Genomic DNA, 21,241 nt, shown 5'->3' with positions numbered 1-21,241 from the left:
ATTGCGCCAAATATTATTAATATTTATGACTACTAGAAGTATTTTAATCGAATGTTTAATTCGATTACTTATATAATTTGCTTTGTAAGTTAAAACTTGAGATTTTGTGATCTGGTTCGAATAATTTCGCTTATCGCGATATTGTTATGTAGGATTATATTTAATTGATATGACATAAAGAGAGAAAGAGATTTGGCAATAAAATTTTTTATTCTTCAACTTTGATGAAATAATTAGAATCGATCTTCATTAAATGTAAAAGAAAAAATTAAATTTTTTAAATAAAATTTCATATTTGTTCATAAAGAAGAAAATTAGAATGTTATTAAATTAATTAATTAATATATATTATATAACTATTCATTGCTTCAAACTGCTCTTTCTCTATTAAAGCTATATTGTATACTGATGACTGCCGTAGAAAAAGAAAATTAATATGAGAACATATGACGTCAATATCTTTAAGAATCAAGCGTAACAATATATATTTTAAAATAGGTAGGCTAAGAAATAAGTATCAATGTTATAAATAAATGTGATATTATTGTGCCTTTTATGAAATTCTTTTTCTGTATTTTTATGTACTGCCAATAATAACAAATGTAATGACACATTACGATTGTTCTGATGTAAGTATAGCTGCTTCGAAATTATCACACTGTTTAGTTAAAGGAGAAACATTCAAAAATTCAGAGAAATATGCAAAATATATTAATACATTATTAGAATATTAGTTGTACGTTGCGTATGCACGTCCGCACATAGATTCTTGAAATAATTTAAATCTTTTTAAGCTTTCGAGTTTTACAAATATGACTAACATCTGACATTTTGGATATTTTTCAGATATTTTTTGATAATCTTTAAATCTTTAACTTTTAATTTAAATCTGATAATCTTTTCTAGGAATTTCCATCATTAGATTGCTTGATTCGAATTAAAATACGAGATAGATGCGCATTTCCACTTATCAAATTCTAGCTAATTGTTTATATTGATACTACAAATAACTCTTCTGATATGAAATGTTATGTAAGATTTTTCCGCGTACCTCAAAATCTTGAAGTTAGTTAATTTTGTTCGGTCTCCGTAAGTTATTATATTATTTCTGTCAGCTTTAAAAATCTGATATTAAAGAATCAATTGTTTATTTTATCCTTGGAAAATTCGCAGAAGATTAAAGTTTCTGGGATACTTCGTAATCAGAAGCGCGGATGAGATTGCAGATCAAAAATAGCTACAACATTATAAGAAACAAAACGCAAACAGAATCGTTCTCGCATTAACTCGCGCAAATCATATTATAAATGATAACTTATCAATCATCCGAGTTTGATGAAACAGAAAAAAATAGATATCTGCGAAATAGTTCTGTAGCGATAATTCGTAATATATAATTATAATATATAATATAATTTGCTCGATGATACTCGAGAATCTCCAAAACTCTTATGCACAGAAAACTTCATAATTCATAAAAATAATGATATCGAAAAAATTAATAACTAGATTATTTTTAATATTATTCTCACATTAATATTAGAGACCTTTCAGTGCTGACGATCTTATTCTCTTCAGCGTTAACAATCTTATCTTTACAAATTCTCTGTGCATAAAATTCTCTGTGCATGTATTGTACATACATGGAATCCATAGAAAATTTGTACTAACAAGTACGGAGTAAAGTTACAAAGCACAATGCAAAAATGCGAAAAGATTCACTATCACTGCCTGTCATTGCACTTTATTGGAATAATAGATAGTAGCTTATCGCTCAAGCTCAAGGTTGTTTACATTTGTAGATTTACATTAGTCGCAACGCGGTGCGTAAGACAAGTTAAGTGCGCAAATACCCAGTGCATTTTAACATCATCGTGCCACGTTATGTTTCGAGAAGAAAAAGCTGGACTAATTTGCCCTAATGTTAAATGGAGAACCATGCTTGCTCGGAAAAGTCATTCACATCCAAAAAAGAGGAATTGCAAGCATCTTGAACAATTGATAACGCCTTCTGCACCTCTCTAGATGGAATTTACGGGACATTTGCGACAAACAAAAACAACGTAAGATTTGCAAAGCGCGGTAGCGACAGCGGCAAGTGGAGACAGTCTTGCATTTTATTACGATGGTAGATAATAGCGTATCACAAGCTCAAGGCCGGATATGATCGTTGACGGTATTAGCGACAGACGGCGTATTTATAAGCAGATGTCCGCACTGTGAATCTTCAGTACATGAGTCGTCAACATCTCATTGTGCCACGTTGCATTTCGACGGGGAAATCAGCTAGAATTGAAGTCATCAATTCCCCTGAATCAGCCCAGCTTATTCAGAATCAGTAGGCTTGTTCGGAAAAGCCACTTAGCACAGAATCGCGAATTCTTGATGCTGAGGAGCAATAGCTACCTCAAATATTGACGGAGTCTGCAATATTTGCCAAAGTCAGCGATATATGCAGCGTCGACTCTAATCACCGAAATACCGAGCTAGACGCTGAGGAGTGGAGAATATTTTCGTCTCTCTTGGACATTTCCTTCAAAGTGAAAGTTCGCCTGGAGGGTCGCGAGCCATCAAAACCTTAAACTGTTGACAACTGACGGAATCTGTGGAGATAGCACCGTCAGACTCTCAAGAGATCCAGTCACCTGACTGATCTGAAGAGACCAATTCATACATCGCAATCATCACGTAACATCATACGCACACTTTCGTCTCATAGGCAGATATTCGTTGAAGAATGAAGAGATTGTGGGCGATCATACCCGTTCTGATCGTAACTATTTACTCGCCGGCGGAGAGCAAGGTATACCAGCAATGCGAGGCCGTCAAGCAACTGGAGAAGGCTAAGATCAGCAGAAGCCTCATCAGCAATTGGATCTGCCTGATGCAGAGCGAGAGCGGGATGGACACGACGAAGGTGACTGGTCCAAAAGCGGCATCCAGTTATTCGTACGGCATTTTGCAGATCAATAGCGCCAAGTGGTGCACCAGAGGACGTGTTGGCGGTGTCTGCAACAAACGCTGCGAGGACTTCCTGGATGACGAGATACAGGACGATATCACATGCGCCAAGATCATCGTCGACCGGGAAGGATTCAAGTCGTGGAACGGCTGGGTAAAGAAATGCAAGGACAAGCCGTTGCCCAACATTGGGGGCTGCAGACGAAAAAGAGCGTACTTAGAATTCGTGGAGGCTTTTGATCTATCTTCCGATCGCGAGTCTGATGAATTGACGGACAGCGATATTTGATTTTTGACTCAGGAATTTTAGCATTCCCAGAACCTCGTACCTCGCGTAAGTTTTTTATTAATGTTTCTAAAATTCTAAAAATATGCTAATACTGTATTTCTGTGATAACAGCAACTGTAATTTAACGCGCAAAACTCAATGATAACACATTCCAATTATATATATGTAATTTATATATGATTTTCTCCTTCTAATTGCATAGGCATGGCGACACAAGCAATTCTAGAAAAGATTTTAATTACCAAAGATTACTTGTGATTATTATTGGTTAAATAAGTAATACGATACTCACGGTATTTCAATTCATTTACAAAATGTGTTATTATATATGTTATTTTTTAATCGGTACTTTAATTATATCAGTGACAGTACATTGTATTCAATGAACGTAATATCTTGCACAAACGAAGCGCGCCGGATTACTTTAAAAATATGAATTTATCGATTGGATTTAAGCCAGATATGACGCAACAATCCATTATAGTTGAATTCACGTTGCGTGACTTGGCAAGCGGCACCACGCGAAATACAATGTGATTTAGAAATTTCAACTTGGAATCACAAAACCACGCGTGACGAGATTTTCCTGATGCCTTCCCGATTTCATCTCTTTTTACTCATGCTGCGTGCACAATATCTGAGACATCGGATCGGTCTTCACGTTTAATCCCACGCGTTGTACTCATGGAACCCAAAACTCACGTGGGCAGACATTTTGTGCAATAGAAAATAAATGTCTCTGCATTAGAATAGAAAAAACATGCCTTTAGAAATTTCTCCGGAGGCAAAAATGTGACAACGCAATAACTTTGTGCCATAAGAATAATTTATAGCTGAATAATATAAAAGAGAGAGTCTTATCGCAGCGGCACAAACATCTGAGAAATGTTGTAAAAATCTTTTAATATCCTAATCTTCAAATGTTTTCAGGTGAATAATAAAATGCTTTGAATATATCTTTGAGAATGAAAGTTGTTTATCATTTTCTCTGTTATTTGGAAGAAAACCGAAATCTACTCGATCTTATGATTTAACATTGACTATCTCGTTGATCGTTATAAGCCTTACAATTGTTAAGATGTTCTAATATTACAATTATATTGTATATGAGAAAAATATATATAAATTATCAAGAATAAAGTTAAGAAAAATTGAAACTACGGTGCTTAATCTCTTTGTGATACAAAAATAATTTCCTTGTTAGATATATTTAGTTCAAATACAAATTTAGCAAGTGTGTAAAATGCCTCTAATAATTCTGATAAGGATGGATTAATCAAGCAATTGTATCCTCAAATTCCGCGAACACAAATGAAATATCGAGACAATACAGCTGCTTTTAACTGGCTTCAGAGAAGCGATACGAATCATCAAGGCCGCGAGATATGAAGATTGACGAACGATTCTCGTTTTTACGCAACGCATGTCGCGCGTTTCTCGCATCGGTGTCTTCCGAATTTGCTATCAAGGTCAGTGGCAAATTCCAATTTTTCAGATTTCAACCTTACAAAGCCGACATTACATCTGTGACGTCCTAGTTTTGTCTGCGATGTAAAATGCAAAATAATTTTATTATTTTTAATATCGAATAAGAGAGAAAGATATGTCAACAAAGATATTTTATCTTGTAAAATAGCAACATCAATCATTTCAATGAAAGAAAATTATTTTTAAATAATCTTACAAGTAAAAAATTACTTTGACGCAAATAATAATTCTAGTGAAAGAACAAATCTCTAATAAAATGCGTCAGAGCTCGAAGTGTATCGTAGGTGAAGAAAAATTTCGATCGTCAGCGCAAGGCCAATAGAAAATAAACTTTCTTTTGCACTCGATTCAGGAATCTCTTTGCGTTTCTCTTTCTCTCTCGAGAATCGCGAATGGAGTCGCTCGCTTAGATGTGTACTTCTGATGCATACGAAGTGCGAAATATAGTCGGCACGTGACTAATTGCATAATGTTTGCTTAACGAGAGAAAGATTACAAGTCGATTCCTACTATGTGAAAAGCTGAGTGCTTCGACTGAAGATAAGAAACGGTTATTCATTTGAAATTATTATTACAGACATCTCATTAATTCCGCGAAGACTTGCTTCTTTCCCTAAACCTACATATTCGCCGAGGATGTACATCATTATTAAAATTTGTAATGATGACGTAACGCTTCCGCGTTGCGATTCTGGATCGAATGCGTTATTTGCGATACACCGATAGAATCGTCGGTCCAAGTGATGCATCGATCTTCCTGAGGCCACTTTTCCAAACGATCGTTGCCGGTTAGTAATAGAGAGCTGGTGTACTTGGCTCGAGCGTTGCGCGCCGCGAGGATGCACGTAAGTACGTTTTATCGTAGTCCCCCTAGTCGGAGTACATGCACCTTTCACTAGCGGAAGTGAAGAGCAGAGAGGCAGACGCGTGAGAGCGACCCGGGTCATCATTCGTTCGTTATGGGCGACCGCTTCGTGCGAGCTGAGGCATCGCGCTCGCATCGATCGTCGCGATCGACTAGCCGAGCGATTAATCCCGACCCGAGAAAGGTTGCACCGCTTAATTACGCTTCATGACTCTGTATATCATTATTTAGAAGACGTAGATTAGAATAGATGTGACTGGTACCACAAAATTTCCTCGTGTAAACGACGCTCTGTCAGAATGAAGAACAAAAGAGAACTCTTTTCGTCCGTGTTTCGCGTTTTCTTGCCTGCTAATTTGCGTTTGCTTCAAGCTCTCGATAGCAGTAATCGGTGAGGCTTGTCATTGCTCCATTATTATATTGTTCGCTGTTAATAACTGCTGTCGAGCAATTTCGAGTCGCCGGAGAGGAAATTGTCATTAGCGGCGCGATTCAGGAAGAGCGAGCGTCGAGTGCGCACAAATCCGCGATTTTCGCATTAACGTGAGATCTCGCTTGGTATCGCTTCGCAGCAATTAATCATGCAGCGCGTCGGCGGCACGGATCCGACGTGCGAAGTAAACGAATAGCGCGAGAAGCCGCGGACGCGCTTTCTCATCGACTTATGATTGCGCAATTGCGCGAAGATAGATATACCATGCGCCAAAACGCCGCGATGGGTCTCTCACGCTGGTGTTGCTCCGATGGCCAACTGTCCGGCCGACAGAAACGGCGCAGTTAATAACGAAAAATATCGTTGATTTATCGAACAAATAAAATTATACAGGAAGTATAATCTAGAATCTAGCCATAACTTCGCCACGCAACTTCTACTGCCATTATCCTGACTTTCTTTTGGTACCGATACTTTATTAGCGTTTGTTAACGCTCCCTGAGATCTCTCATTATCTCATGGGTATATTGTTTCAACAAAACTTTTCTTAAAAGAGCAATTCACATCATTTCAATCGTGAAATTTATTAAAAAAAGGAAATAGTAAGACATACATAGTAAGAAAATGAAGCAGTATAAGAAATAATAATTAGCGAGATTTATTTTAAATATAAATTTACATATTGCAAATTATATTTACCTCATTCTCGTATTTGTTTGCATTTTTCAAAAATTCAAATGACACAAGATGCATTTTCGTAGCATTGAAAGTTCAAATCGGATCCAGATCAACATCTTCGCCGAGGAGTTTCCAGAATAAGGAGTCATTTCAGGAATCGTCTGGAAACGGTGAAAAAGCAGCTTCGATTCCGGAAACCATTCCAATGTTCCATAATGAGTATTCCCGTCGACAGATGCAATAAAATTCATGCAATTTGCATGACAATCGGGAACCGAAGGAAGACAACGCTCGGTGAGACCAAATACGGGCGCCGGTAGCGCGGTGAAAGGATTAATGCTTCACGTATTCGCGAGGAGTGACAGTCAAATGTGGAAATTAAGTCTCATCCATCCATCCAATGTTCATATCTGCGGTTGGCATCAGTGCGTCCTCTTAATTGATCATCCGGCGCTTGAATATCTGGCCGAGAATCGCCGTGGGTACGCGTGCACACGCGTATTCACGTGTACAATAGGCCGTGGAGAACTCAGACTTGCCAGGACGACCTCTTCGTCCGTGATGCAGCGCGTGTGCCGTTCGTTTTAATGATGAACAAACCCACGCTGGCGTTACCGCAAAATTATGCATCTCAGCTGCGTAATGACAGGCTATAGAATCGATGATATCCGCGAACAACGCGGACATTTCGCAGATAAATTGCGCAGTGTTCGCGAATCGCAAATATAAGATCTTGATGATAATTACGTAAATATATTTGTCAGATAAATCTTGCGGATACTCGACAGCTTCGAGGATTCGATATAAACGTTTTCCAGGAATGTATTTAAATGCGCCTAATTCTTCGTCATTATGCGAACGAGTATTAAAATCTGCATACATAAATCTTCACGATATCGCAAACATTGTTGTTCAATTTATGCAAAAGTAGAAATGTACATATCCAAGTAAAAATTATGTAACTATATTTGATATAATAAATATACTAGCGTAATCATATCTTCTTAAAATTAGTGGCATTTAAACATTTTCCTAAGGTAAATGTGTAATAAAAATATATTTTCTTAGTAAAAAAAGAATTTCTTGATATTTTCCGACTGATTATAATGTACAATATTGCGTGTCTAGCAGACGATGCAAACGCCGCTTAAACCGTTAATGCAGCCGCAACGGCGAGAAGAAGGAAGTAGCGGATTGATCGTCCGATTGCACCACGAGGGAATCAACTGAGATGAGGCTGCCGGTGAAACTCGACCGTAGTCTGGCCGACCTCCGCAAAGGTTGCATTTCTGCATCGAGGAAAGTGCGGCCCGATGAAGTGCAAGCGGACGCAGGTAAGGCCGTAATTATAATATAATGACGGCCTCAAAACGGCAAAACGCAACAGTTCTGAAACACCATCTAAACCGGAAATCGATCGCCGTTGAGTGAAGACAACAAGTTCTTTGTAAAAAGAAACTCAAAAAAAATCACAAGCGCTAAGTTACAGAAATCAATAAAATGTTCGTTCAGGAAACTCGATATTAATAAATTAATGAAATTTGTCCAAGTAACACATCTAATCGTGCTGGCATTCTTGCGTTTCTGTCGAAAGAAATGCGATTTGCTCGATCGGAGATCGACAATTGAATGCCACCGAAAGATTTTCATCGAAGACTGGAGAAATCAGGTGTAATCACCTTGTCGGGGATTAGTTTAGAACGCGGATGATCGCGGACGCACATTATTACGCTATCAAGCAATTGCTCAATCGTTGAGTAAACGCGTATCCAGAATCTCCGTGTTGACGTAACGAAAATCACCGGTCAATTGACTCGATTTCACGTCGTTAAGCACGATCACGGAAAACCTTAGGAAACTCAGAACATACGTTCCACTTATGAATATTAAATATAATATTTCGTATGTGTCACGTGTATGATTAGGGATTTCGAAAATATTGGATACGTGACGCCATCGCTTGCAACTCTATCTCTTCCTCTTCAAAATGAGAGGTATTTCGACGAACAGACGAATTAATTATTGCTTCACGGTACGTCGGCGTCGCGCCTCTTTTACGATAAGACAATAATATGTAATAACTGATGATTATTATGGTATATGGCACACGCGCTACAGCCGAGGATCAAAAGTGAGGCCCGTGCTTTTTACTACGATGACGCGTCGACGATACAAACGAACCGGAAGCGTTTCACCGCTTTTCACATACCACGGTGATAATTACACCACATAGGAAGATATTCATGGCGCTCCTCTAAGGCCTGGCTTGGCTGTAATATCGCCGGGCCACGTTCCCTAGCACTGGCGCAATCGTTTATGTGTCGTGTATACTTTGCAAACTGCAGATTCGTCGTGCTGCATACCTGAAACGTGTTGCACTACTCTTTTGGATGGACTCTGCCACGGTGAAAAGATTCCCCGCGTCGCTGATTATTGCTTCTTAGGGATGCTCCAGCCGCCGTTCGTGCACTTTCTCCGATGTTAGTATTAGAAGGTGAGCGAGAAGAACAAAGTCACGATATTGAGGTGCCGATGGTTTTCGAACGCAATTGAGATCTAAATTAAAATAGAAAATTTCAGTTTATGTTTATGGAAATCAAAAAAGAGACTTTAATTGAATTAAATTTTTTAAGTCTGTGTTTTAGCAAATTTGGATTCTAATTTCACAAGGATAATTTTTTAATCGTTTTTATGTTATTACGACATGTTTAAATTATTTTATTTGTATACGAGATATCTCTATTCAGAATCTTAAAAGAATTTACTTCTCTCTCTTCCCCTCCATATACATTCCTAACTATTTACGGAATGTGTGACAAATGTTTCGACATAATTTTAGCAGACAGTGTCGGAAATAAATAACAAATAGGACACGTCGGCGCCAAATCGGCCCCCTGGAATCCGACAAGTTTCGTTGAATATTTATTAGACCCAGCATATGTCACAAAACAAGGTGCTTGTAATTGAGTTGTAGCCACATTTTTCTTATTCACACTGTATTTCACGAGCGATATCTCTTCTACTATGCAATTCGTGTAAGATTTCTTATAAATTAACCACTGTGTAGATAAATCCTTTTACATAACGATTCTCTTCGTTACATACCAGGGTGAGAAAATTCTAAAAATAGAAAAATCTATTTATATTACTAAATCCAATTTTATTTTAAAAGTAAAACATTTGAATAAAAATTCTTTATTATAAACTTATGTCTTTTTGGATTTAACATTTTTTCTTTATCATTTCTATCAAGTATGCAAGACTGACTTTGCACTCACTGAAATCAACCTCATGTTCCCTCTTTGTGTCTTACCTCTCTCGAAAAAGGAACACCCGATGCATAATAAAATATTGCGCATGGAGTTTTGTAACATGGCGTGCTTGCTGGACATTGTAATTTTTGCAATCTGGATTACCGTTGCGTCGAGGAGAACATCCTCACTTGTGCAAGAGAGTCCAGCTAAACGTAGACCTGCTCGTTTCCCCCGGGCAATTTTGCGTAATCATAGAGCAAGTACCTGCCGCATCTGACTTGAACGCCGTTAACGACTGCTCCACTCTAATAAACGAGTCTCTCCTCACAGAACCCCATTTCTTAGGATCTCGGTAAAAGAATTATTCTCTTGTTTTGAAAACACATTGGAGAAAATTGATTTGAACCAGCGCTGGAACGAGATCGACCTTAAATAATGACGCAACGAAATATGAGAAGAGCGAAATGCTGCACAACGCTAATACGCGCGATTATTTTTGTGAGAGATTAATACAAATATTTTACTTCTTTTCTTACTCCTTCATGGCACTTTCGTGCAATTTTGTTTTTACAATATTCCTAGTACTCATAAATACCTATAGATTAATGCGCTAAACTGAAAATACTTGGAAGCGCCATCGATTGTGTAAAACCGGCGCGGGATTACGTCGGAGAGTAATTCGAGAAGCGGAAAGTAGTTAATTTCACTAGCGACACTAATCGTCGGAGGGAGAAAAAGATGTTCTCCCCGAGAAATTCGCATGCACCAGCTGCGGCTGCGATTCACTCGGAAGCGGAGAAAGGAATTATCCAACGGTGCCAGTACAAATATTTGTCTGCAAACGGATTCGCGTCAGAACGCTAATGCGACAAGTGTCGTGCCGCCCTATGATGGAATCGTTTGCACGCTATGTAGCCGCGGCTATGCAAATCTGCGATGAGCCATCGCTTGTTGCAAACGACTCATCCATGTATACGCGCAACGACGATGACGCAGTGCCACTCGCTCGTTCACCAACGGCAACGTCTCGGCGACGTGAACACAGAAAAAGAAGTCAGCAAATATATTTGCAAAAATGAGAAAAATTCCAACTATATTAATGTACAGTTTTTTTTATTTATTTAAATATAATCCTAAATAAATTTGTCAAATACAGCTCAGAATTTTTCTAGTTTAGCAAAAGCTCCGACGAGCAATCGTTTATTATAATCGATATTTATTATAATCATTGTAATCGATCCTCGCAAATCCAACGCGAATCAGCGCAGATCATCCGCAGGAAGATTCACAGAAGAAAAGGCAAATATATAATTGGAAAAATTCCTAATTGTATTAACTAATTTATTTGCGGCTAGGAATTTTTCTACTTTAACAAATTTGTACGCTGTCTTTTTTCCATAAATTCTTGCCTGCGGATGATTCGCGCTAATTCGCGTTGATACCGCGAAGGGCGATTATTCGCCGGAGCTTGGCACAGGCTCGGGTTCATTTTTCCTTTCGCCTTTCACCTTTCACGCGATCTCAACCTTTTACCTTACAGAAATCCACATGGATTTTGGATATCGCTGGTCGAAGTTTATTGCCTTAGTTCTATCAATAAGTTGTTTCGGCCTCATGTTCTCTTATGGGGTATCCCATGTTAGAAATTAGAATATTCAATAAGGGAATTACACGGCGGGTCGTAACGGCGGATTATATAAAACTGCGTCGACGGAGATCGTGACTCGCTAGTCGCTACCATTAATCTCATAAACATCGCGTCTCATAAGTGATTACGCTTTCTAAAGCGTTACGGCGCGCGTAGCGCTTTTGTTCGTGCGCGTGTGCCTTTTAAACTAACAAATCGACTCAAGACTTGAACATTACTTCAATCAAACGACGAACTTGTGTTTTTCCTTAATTTGCCGATTACGTGACGATTGTGTGATAATGCACGTGCGAACTGTCTTGTATCTCTTATATTATTCATGAAAATGCAAGATGTGCATATTTGATGCTGCTAATATTTATTTTTAAGCTCCAGTGCTTCTCAAGACATCTGCAAATTAAAAATCGAATATTCGAATTTCATTTCTTGTCTCACATTCGAACATGCCGCGGCCGTCTATTCTTTTAAAATATCACACGCGCGATTACAACTTTCGCTTTTTGAGATGCATGTCAATTTTGCGCACGGTATCAGCGAGATCCTCAATTTAAAAAGTTGTGAAAGTTTGAACTGTAACCTACGTCGGCGGACTCGTGGTCAGTCGGGTGATAGTCACGCGGCGGTTGTACGGTAATTGCGCGAACAAGCGGCTAATCAAGCTCTCCGCGGTATAACTAATTACTCGATCGTTTAATGTATATTCGAGAAGGAACCGTGCGCGGCAGAAGCGCGCGTAACACGGTAACGATTATGGAAGGCGTGATGTAACGTTTTTCTTGACTGACTAATCAATCGCGCACCTCAAAGAGAAACGACCGGAGGAATCTTCCGCTCCTCCCCTCCGTTTCTTTTTAAGGAATCAAATAAATATTATATACTAGAACTGGCTGATTAAAAATCTCAATCCTAATTTCCACACTGAAATCTATTAAGAATATTGTAACTGCAAATTGAAGTAAACCATGAAGCTAAACTTCAAAAAAATTCGCGTAAGTTTTCGTAAAAATTGCAAAAGTAATTCAGCACTCGGTCTTCGGACACAATACACAGATCGAGCGTGCGAGGAAACATCCTACGCGAGAAGCATCCTGGCGGAACTGGAGGCGAGAACGGTGCTAGTAAAACGCAGTCGAATCACTGAATGCAACTGGTCAAGAGGAAGTTTCTCGGGAATTAGAAAAGGTACGACGTGGAGAACGATGTCGTCGAAAAGAGGAAGAGGACCGGTGCGACCAGAGATGAGAAGCACGGGCGAAAGTCAAGCTCGCAAAGTCCTCTTCGTCCCGCGCGACTCCGCGATGTTAATACATCCGAGAAACTCGGATGCACGCGAGACGTGACTCGGAGGACCCGGCAACGTCATCCGAGTCATCGAGATCGATGGTCGCGCTCTCCGATCACCCTGTTCATGATCGAGGAAGTCAAAATCATTGAACGCGAGGAGTTGCAATGATGAGAGGATCTCAAAGTCGTTTGTACCGAACACAAATTTGCGCACGCGGAAAATCGGTGACTCGTGGATTATTTTATAAGTTGAGAATTGATTTTGATAACGAGTGACTTGGTATGATTATCGGATGCATAAGATGATTGAACGAAAGCGTAGTCTGGGACTAACTTGGAATCAAAGAGGAAAACAAATTTGGATGTTTTCTAATAAGGGATTCTTTAGTTTGTTCTATATAATATATACTAATAGAAAAGATTTGAAATTATTAATATTTTTTTGTTTTCGGATGATAATACAGGACTTTTGATGTATTATTGCATACTGAAATGTTGGTATTTCCTTTTTTTTCACTGCACGCAGATAAAATCACCTAGGCAAATAAAACGTGAGAGGCGGAGACTTAGTGCGAGATTTTATGGATGTCAAGATTGATGATGACCCCCGTAAATCTATAAATCATTTTCAATCATCACAGTTTCGTTTGTAAATCATCGTGAGAATTCCGGACGGAGATTATATTCATCGGAAAAAGAAAATAGCACAGTGATACCATCATATGTGCTAAAATTCATGCAAAGCGAGATAGCATTGCGAAGCAACGTGTCATCATCCTCGTCGCATCACCATTTCTCATCTTCAATAAAATACTGCCAGTCACATTACATTGGGACGTTGCGTCTTTCCCTCAGTGGCGAAATGTTGGTGACTATTTCTTTCATTTCCGCGATTCATGTGCATCTGTTTGCTTTCTCCCGATCGATGTCGAAATTCGCATGGATGACTTATTCTGTGTGATAACAACGCATGCACGCGTCTATCAAACATGTCATTATGATAGCGTGTTCATAATGATGAGAAAAATGTGAATGTGCTTTTTCATGGTCACTGTTTGAATGCTGAGTGTTTGTTAGTCACGCCGAGTTGAAAATCTTGAGCGCTATTCAATTATTTGATCAACAATCGTATTTAAACATTACTAAGATCGCAGATTATTTGAAACACAAATTTTCGTTTAAATATTCATTAAAGATATTTTTAACATAAAGGTACACAACTAAAAAATACATTATTAAAGCATTTAAATATATACATATATTATATTTTTTTTAATATTATAATTCTGTATACTATGTAACTAAATAATTAAATTATGTAAGTTTATGTAAAAATGTATGTAATAATAAAGTTAAAGTTTAAACATTAAAGTTTATGTAACAATAATTACACTTACAATATTTGTTTACAATATTGTTGCCATAAATTTTTGCCATAAAAATTTTTCTCCCAGGGCGCGCGAGCGACGTCCATGTGAGAAGTCACGTCCTCGCTTCTCCGCGGTCACACGCTGAACCGAGTAATGCCAGTCCGAGCCGACAGTTGCAGTCGCCTGCGACTTTTGCGTAACCGTATAATGTCGCTGACGCAACGGGGGCACAACCAGGACCACCATGAAAAAAAAAGAAAGAAAGATGCCAGCTAACGTGCCGTGTACGTGCACCGAAATCGGTCCTCCATCTCTGCGCACCCGCGCTATTAGCGGGCATGGCGTAGCGAGCACCAAGGACACGTGAAAGTAATTGAAAAAGCGCGGCCGAGATCCTCGCCGAATCCTCCATCAGGAGAGACTCGGGTGAACTTTAAAAAGAAAAGAAACAAATAGGGCAAAGAGCAGAGACCAAGCGCGAAGCGAGGAAGAAAGCGGAGGAAGTAGACGAGGAACACACGGCGGACCAGATATATACGGGGTCGTAATGCGCGGGGAAGTGGGTCGAGAGTTCACAGGCCGGATAATTAAATTCCGCACCGAAGAAAGCGTTTTCCCTCTCGTTTAGCGGGTACCATCACCGGCGAGGATGGGAGCCGGACATACTGGCCGACCAACCGATCGCCATGTTGCCAGGCGATGAATGGCTGTGATGGATTTCCTCCTCTAGGTGCCTTCGAACCTTCCGTTATAGCTCTTTCTTCATTATGTTTTGAGCATCATTCATTATACGATACGTTCATTATACGGTAGCACAGAATCTGTACGTTCTTATTTGAGTTACATGGAGCGAATGTACTTCGTGAAGTCATTAGAATCGGATGCTGAAGTTGGGAAGATGCATCTATATGTCAGGTGTACAAGATATTTCGGTACTTTGGTTTCTTACATTTTTGGGTAGTAAACATTTTAGATTTGTATATTGTATATTTAAATCTAAAGCAAGATCAATCTTTAATTATAATACAATAAATTTATATTAAATTTGATTAAACATTAAACATTAAATTTGATACGATTGTAAAATACCGCCACAAAACGCCATGTTATGGCACAGATCGATTAACTTAATCCTTTTTTTTAATGAAAATCTATCTTGATTTGCAATATGTAACTACTAGCGAGTGGAAGATCGTTTTAAATCACAGTATTTGAGTATCGTCGATGATTGCTTAAAATTGCTTGGAGGATATTGCGACTTTTAGCGAAGTGTATTTTTTTATACCTTAATGCGACAACATTGCACGTGTTGATGCGTGCTAGATGCGCTCGCCACGAAGACGATGATTACGTCGATACAAACGCACGGAAGCCTCGCCGCACGGATGATACAATGATGGCGAACCGCGTGCACTTTTCTTCCTGATACCTAGCTCTCTTATAACGACCGAGAGTTCGTGACTCTACCGGATGATTATGCGCTCCATCGTTCAGTCTCACTTACGTGTGACCCTTGTAAATGATCAGACGTTCATCATCGCAATTTTGTTGTAATATCTGTAAACTATTTGTTAATGATGCTGCATTTTCTCCTTAGGAGACATTATTTTTCATAATTTCACGTAAATTGTATCAAATACTGCATAACAATGATTGGTACAAGTCAGTCAGAAGTAGTAATCTAAATAAGACAAATAAATTTGTTATTTGGTAAAAAGTATAATAGATTAAATAATAGAGATTATTTTGTAGTAAGAGGAAGACGCTTGTCGGAAATGCGCACAAAATGTACTTATTTATTGAAGCAACTAATGTGACACGATAAATACGCGTGAAATACTACGAGATAATGAAAGATCGTGCTAATGCCAAGGAACAGCCAATTCCCTCATCAAACTCGTGCCAAACCTAAGTGCGAATTTCAATTAGACGGCCCGAGAAATATCCTCGATCGCAGAGACCGGTCAACTGTTAACTAATTTCGGATTATGGATAGCTTTATTGAAAAATATCTGTTGGAATGTATCCTGATATAATGGTGATAAAATACGATACTTGAGCGTCAATGACCAAAGCAGCCGATGTCACAATTTGCAGACAGATATATTTATAGACGAAATATATCTAAACGACGACGACCTCAATCAGTTTTGTAACATTGAACTATCCGCAAAACTTGCGCGATGCTACGATGTTGCTGTTCACAAAAAGTGCTAAAAGCTATGTGCATAAACAATGAATCATTCTTTCTCCAGATGACGCGACATTAATCGAATCGAGAATGACGTGACTCTCGGCCGCATGACCTCAAGCAGTTCTGAAATTGCTGTTAACTTTCTTTCAAGTGACCTATTGGAGATATAAAACTGCCCCAAGCTCTCGTTAATCCACGATTTATGCATGCATGAGTGAGACGCTAAGGCGGAAATTTTTTAATAGTCTCCATTAACAATTACAATATTTTCTAAATTTTTCTAAAGTTAAGATAATAAATTTTTAAAAGAGGAACAATGTACGCTTATATATATTTGATTCTAGCAACAGTCTAGAAACGTTGCTTCTTTCTAGTTCTCAAAATCGAGAGAAAACAAATATTACATAGAGGCGATTATCCGATGCTTGTCATGCTTTGATCGTTCAGGTAATTCTAAAGTTTTATGGTGAGCAATTATTATGGTATTAACGTATGATGAAACTGGTAAAAACATGGCATCGCGCTCAATTGCGTCATTTAATATCGACCCACCTGGCTCTTGAGCGTGTGACGACACCAGTCGTAGGGACTGTATTATCTAACGAAAAGAAAAGGCAGCACAGTAATATGTCAAAAGCGATATTCTACGTACAACGTCTCCCATAATGAACACTTAATATTCTTGTCGCACAAAATTAATAAAGCGAAACGACGCACCTATAGCATTTTATCGCAGCAATGTACGGCGTGTTGTAACACAATGCTGTAACAATTCGTGCCATCAGATATCACCCGCTATTTATTATAGCTGACCATATGCTGTTGGGCACACTTCCAAAAGAGAAAATCACCGATATATAAAGAACATTTTTCAAATGCTGATTATTAATTGCATATATTCTTGTGTGACGTGGATATATTGTATATATATCCTTTTCGATAAAAATTAACTTCTGGTCAATTATTTTATCACGATTTATGGCGGACCACGTACATTGCCATACATCACTACAACGAACGGCACGCATTATATGGAAACCACTTTCAGGCAAAGTAATTGAAACGACGATTAGTTCCTGTTTGACTCGCGATAGGTATTCGGCTGGAAAACAAAAATGACATAAGAAATCATAATTATTCTCGAGTACAGATGTGGGAGAGATCCCGAGGCAATTCTTTCAGAACAGAAATTAATCTTGCACGAAGTGGAGCCGCGTGACGATTTACGGACGCAAGTCAATTTCAACTGTGCTAACAGGTAGTCTGTCATAACTCTCGGCTCATATGCTGTCATAATTATAGAAAAAGCAATACACACGCGGGCTGAAGGTAACCGAAACGAAATTCCTCGCCAGGATCGCCATTATGACAAAATACTCGACCAATGAAGTCTAGGTCTAGGACGCAAGTGGAGACCCGCGGCTGACTATCGAGAGGCCGCAGTTTCGCAAGATCTCATCGTCCAAATCTCGAGTACATTTGGGGAGTCTTCGGAGCGAGTAGGACGAATAGATGCAAGAACTTCGCGGAGAAAGAGAGAAGTGCGAGACGCCGGGAGGGAGAGGGAGAGGAATCGTCTCACAGCTGAATTACTCTCACTCGAGAGGCCCCCGTCTCTTCTTCTTCGTGGGGGCATCGCGTGTATCCCCCTGCTTCTCCCGGGGGTATAAATGACTGCGGTCTACCTTCCACGGAGTCACAGAACTGAGCGGCATCGCAGAAGCCGACATGAATTCTCTGATCGCGGTAAGCACGTTTCTTCTTCTTCTTATTTTCTTTCATATTATTTACGCTGAGACGATACGACCGAGAGGAAGGGTAGGCGGGCGGAAGGGGACCGAAAAAAAGAAAGCGAGCAGCAAAATGTAGTGCACGGATACATGTAAGGGTGGGAACAGGATACAGGATCGCATCGTGATCGAACTCCTGGTCAGTAGGAGAAGCAAGTGTTAATTTTTTTCTGGATCGTGATACTCTCTTACGTCATCACATCGTACTGTATCGTCTCTGTAATGCGGGTTTCACACTACCAGCAATAAGCAGCTGCAGTCTGATGGGTGCTTTCCCTTTCGTTCGCGTTTTCGCATGATTTCTCCGCGGAGAACGCAGTGCGACACAGTATACGAAGCGATATGTGTGAAATTAAAGAAACGAAGTTTGTAAAAAGTTATCTAGTATTATAATACAAGAATGAAATTTCCTGGATATTTGTGAGAACAAAAGAAAAATTTGGAGAATTACTAGTATCTGATTTTTTCCAAAAATTTTACATACTAAAAGAATTCATAATACACTTGGAAACGACCTTCAATTTTCGTGAGTAGATAATCTAGAAGTCGCAAGTAATATCATGTTGCATCTCCAAGTCCGCACGTTCTTCACATTTTGGATGTTAACTCATATGTGAGCACGCGATAATAATCCTAAATAAACACGCCAGTAATAAAATTATTCTCTTCTCATTACAGTGTATGATCATCGGTTTGGCAGGGTTCGCCCTGGCCGAGCCGCCCTCCTCCGGCTACAGCTACAGCAGACCCAGCGGCGGAGGTGGCTTCGGCGGAGGTGGCTTTGGCGGAGGTGGCTTTGGCGGAGGTGGCTTCGGCGGTGGTGGCGGTGGTTACACCCAGGTGTCCTTCGGTGGCCAGACCAGCGAGGGTGCCTCCGTGGATGGAGCTCTGCTTGAGCAGATCCGTCAGATCCTGCTGAAGGAAGAGTCCCAGGGTGGCGGATTCGGTGGTGGCGGTGGCGGTGGCGGCGGCGGATACGCAGCACCTAGCTCCAGCTATGGTGCACCATCGTCGCAATACGGCGCCCCGTCGCCGCAATACGGCGTGCCCAGTTACCAAACCCGCGTCGTGGGCATCGATCTCGAGGGCATCAGGCAGGCCATCCAGGTGGCCCAGTTCAACCAGGTCAGCCAAGGTGGTGGCGGAGGTGGCTACCCCAGCGGACCCAGCACCAGCTATGGAGCGCCCAGCAGGCCGTCCGGTAGCTACGGTGCGCCGTTCTAAGGAGTCATCATGGATTGAATGATGAGAGAGAGAGAGAAAGTGTGTATGAGAGAGAGAGGAGTAAAAGAGTGAGAGAATGAGAGAAAGAAAGAAAGAGAGGATGAGAGAGAACAAGGAAGAGTGGATAATGGCACCGGCCGGCGACAATGATTACTTTTCGAAACACGAACAAGTATGCAGAAAGGCTACAGAGAAGATCAGTGATAGACAGACGTAGAAGGAAATCACACACGATTGTCTACATATTCAGATCATCAGAATAACATCTCCCAGAGTGACGCATTCCTCTCGTGGTTCGAAAGGTCGTCAATGCCAGGATCAGATTGTCGCGCGGATCCACTTCAACGAAGATCAACCGAAGATCAGTAGTAAGATCACCGGGGGCTCGCGTTACTCGTTTTCTTCGCGATGCAACGGTCAGAGGAAGTCAAGCCAAACGTGCGCGAAAAAAGGCGGAAGCGGGGGTCCGCGGGAGGATGCCTGATCTGTTGAGGATCAAATAGTCGTCGCTTCAACGGGTCAGGGATCTCCCGGGATCTGCCAAGAGGATCCGCAGCGAGCAGCAACCCCTCCGGATCCCCTTGACTTGTCGGAGATTCAACGGTCGTCGCTTTGACAAGTCGGGGACCGCGAGAGTGTAAACGTGGCCAGTTTTATCTCATTTTTTCCCTTCCGAAACTCCGAAACCCCCCGGAACGCTCAAGACGGATCTTGTACAGCTGGCGCGGTGCCGAAGAGTCTATCGTACCAAAATCGCATCAATCGTCGCGATCTCGCATCCGGGCGAGATCGAGGATCCAAGTGATATCTCAAAGGAGGCAAACGCGGTCGCTGATGCAGACTTTACACATTACACTCACATCTCCCGATATGATCGGGCATGCGGTCGGGATCGTCGGGATACTCATAGAACAAAGAAGGAGCGGGGAGGAGGAGGCCGACAAGCCGAGGACGTGATCGGCGCGACATCTTAAGCGCCTTGTAAATAAACATTCTATCGTCGCGCGGCGTCCGCTGCGTAATTCGGTTCGGTACTGATTCGCCGAGGGATCACTCGGCGAACGAAGACCTTGTTACCCTCCAGGATATCGAGGAGCGGACAGATATCGATACATCGTGAGAGAGGATAAGATTTCGATCTGTTTCCTCAAATGAAATGAGAAGATCGTGGTATTCCAGGAGAGTACGCGCGACAAAGTCGATTTCGCGTACGGATGATCTGATCTCTATCCGTTCGCGAGGTCACGAGGAGCTCCCGGAAGAGCGGTCCGGATTACAGAGCGGACGCTGCCGTGTCGGGCAACATGTACATGAAGCCCCACGAACACACATTATTTTTTATACATTTTAACGCTCTATGTCTTAACCACGCATCTTTTTGTACTTGTATAAAGGCTTTTTTGTAGAAAAAAGAATAAAAAAACGTCGCCACCGTTGAAAAAACCCTGCTTCTTTCTCTTCATTCTCCCGAACGCGGAACGTTCTCTCGCTTCCGGCGAGAACACCGTACTCTTCCTTATCTAATCTCTTAATTTCACTTTCCCCCCATCACAGTCGCCGGCGATAATCATCATCATCAGAATTCCGTCACATTCCCCCTCTGTACCCTCCGTAATCGATGCCGTACGACCGCCACCGAGGACTTGGTCTTCTCCAGGTCGGCCAGCACGCAGGTTTTTCTTTCGGGTCGCCATCTTCTCTAAAGACATCCGATCTTTTCTCTTTTTCTACGTCGACATTTCGAGAGATCGGCGCCTTTCTCT

At 40.6% G+C, this 21,241-nt stretch overlaps 2 protein-coding genes across 2 annotated transcripts; both read left to right on the top strand.

The window, feature by feature from the left end:
• The first annotated feature begins 2,210 nt into the window (after positions 1-2,210).
• LOC105285451 (lysozyme c-1) lies at positions 2,211-4,403 on the top strand. Its single transcript, XM_011349665.3, has one exon. The coding sequence runs from the start codon at positions 2,738-2,740 to the stop codon at positions 3,248-3,250; it is 513 nt and encodes a 170-aa protein (XP_011347967.1). The 5' UTR covers positions 2,211-2,737; the 3' UTR covers positions 3,251-4,403.
• A 13,187-nt stretch (positions 4,404-17,590) lies between these two features.
• LOC113562235 (ctenidin-1-like) lies at positions 17,591-19,533 on the top strand. The gene is made up of 2 exons (XM_026970935.1): positions 17,591-18,210; positions 18,933-19,533. The coding sequence occupies exons 1-2, from the start codon at positions 18,193-18,195 to the stop codon at positions 19,476-19,478; spliced, it is 564 nt and encodes a 187-aa protein (XP_026826736.1). The 5' UTR covers positions 17,591-18,192; the 3' UTR covers positions 19,479-19,533.
• Positions 19,534-21,241: the final 1,708 nt, after the last annotated feature.

Source organism: Ooceraea biroi, chromosome 1 (assembly GCF_003672135.1).
Source record: "Ooceraea biroi isolate clonal line C1 chromosome 1, Obir_v5.4, whole genome shotgun sequence".
NCBI classification, from domain to species: Eukaryota; Metazoa; Arthropoda; class Insecta; order Hymenoptera; family Formicidae; genus Ooceraea; species Ooceraea biroi.
The sequence above is the reverse complement of the archived record's forward strand: the minus strand, read 5'-3'. Positions and strand labels throughout refer to the sequence as shown.

What these genes read in the sequence shown, in the direction of transcription:
- LOC105285451 (XM_011349665.3), top strand. Translation starts at nt 2,738, where the DNA reads ATGAAGAGATTGTGGGCGATCATACCCGTTCTGATCGTAACTATTTAC.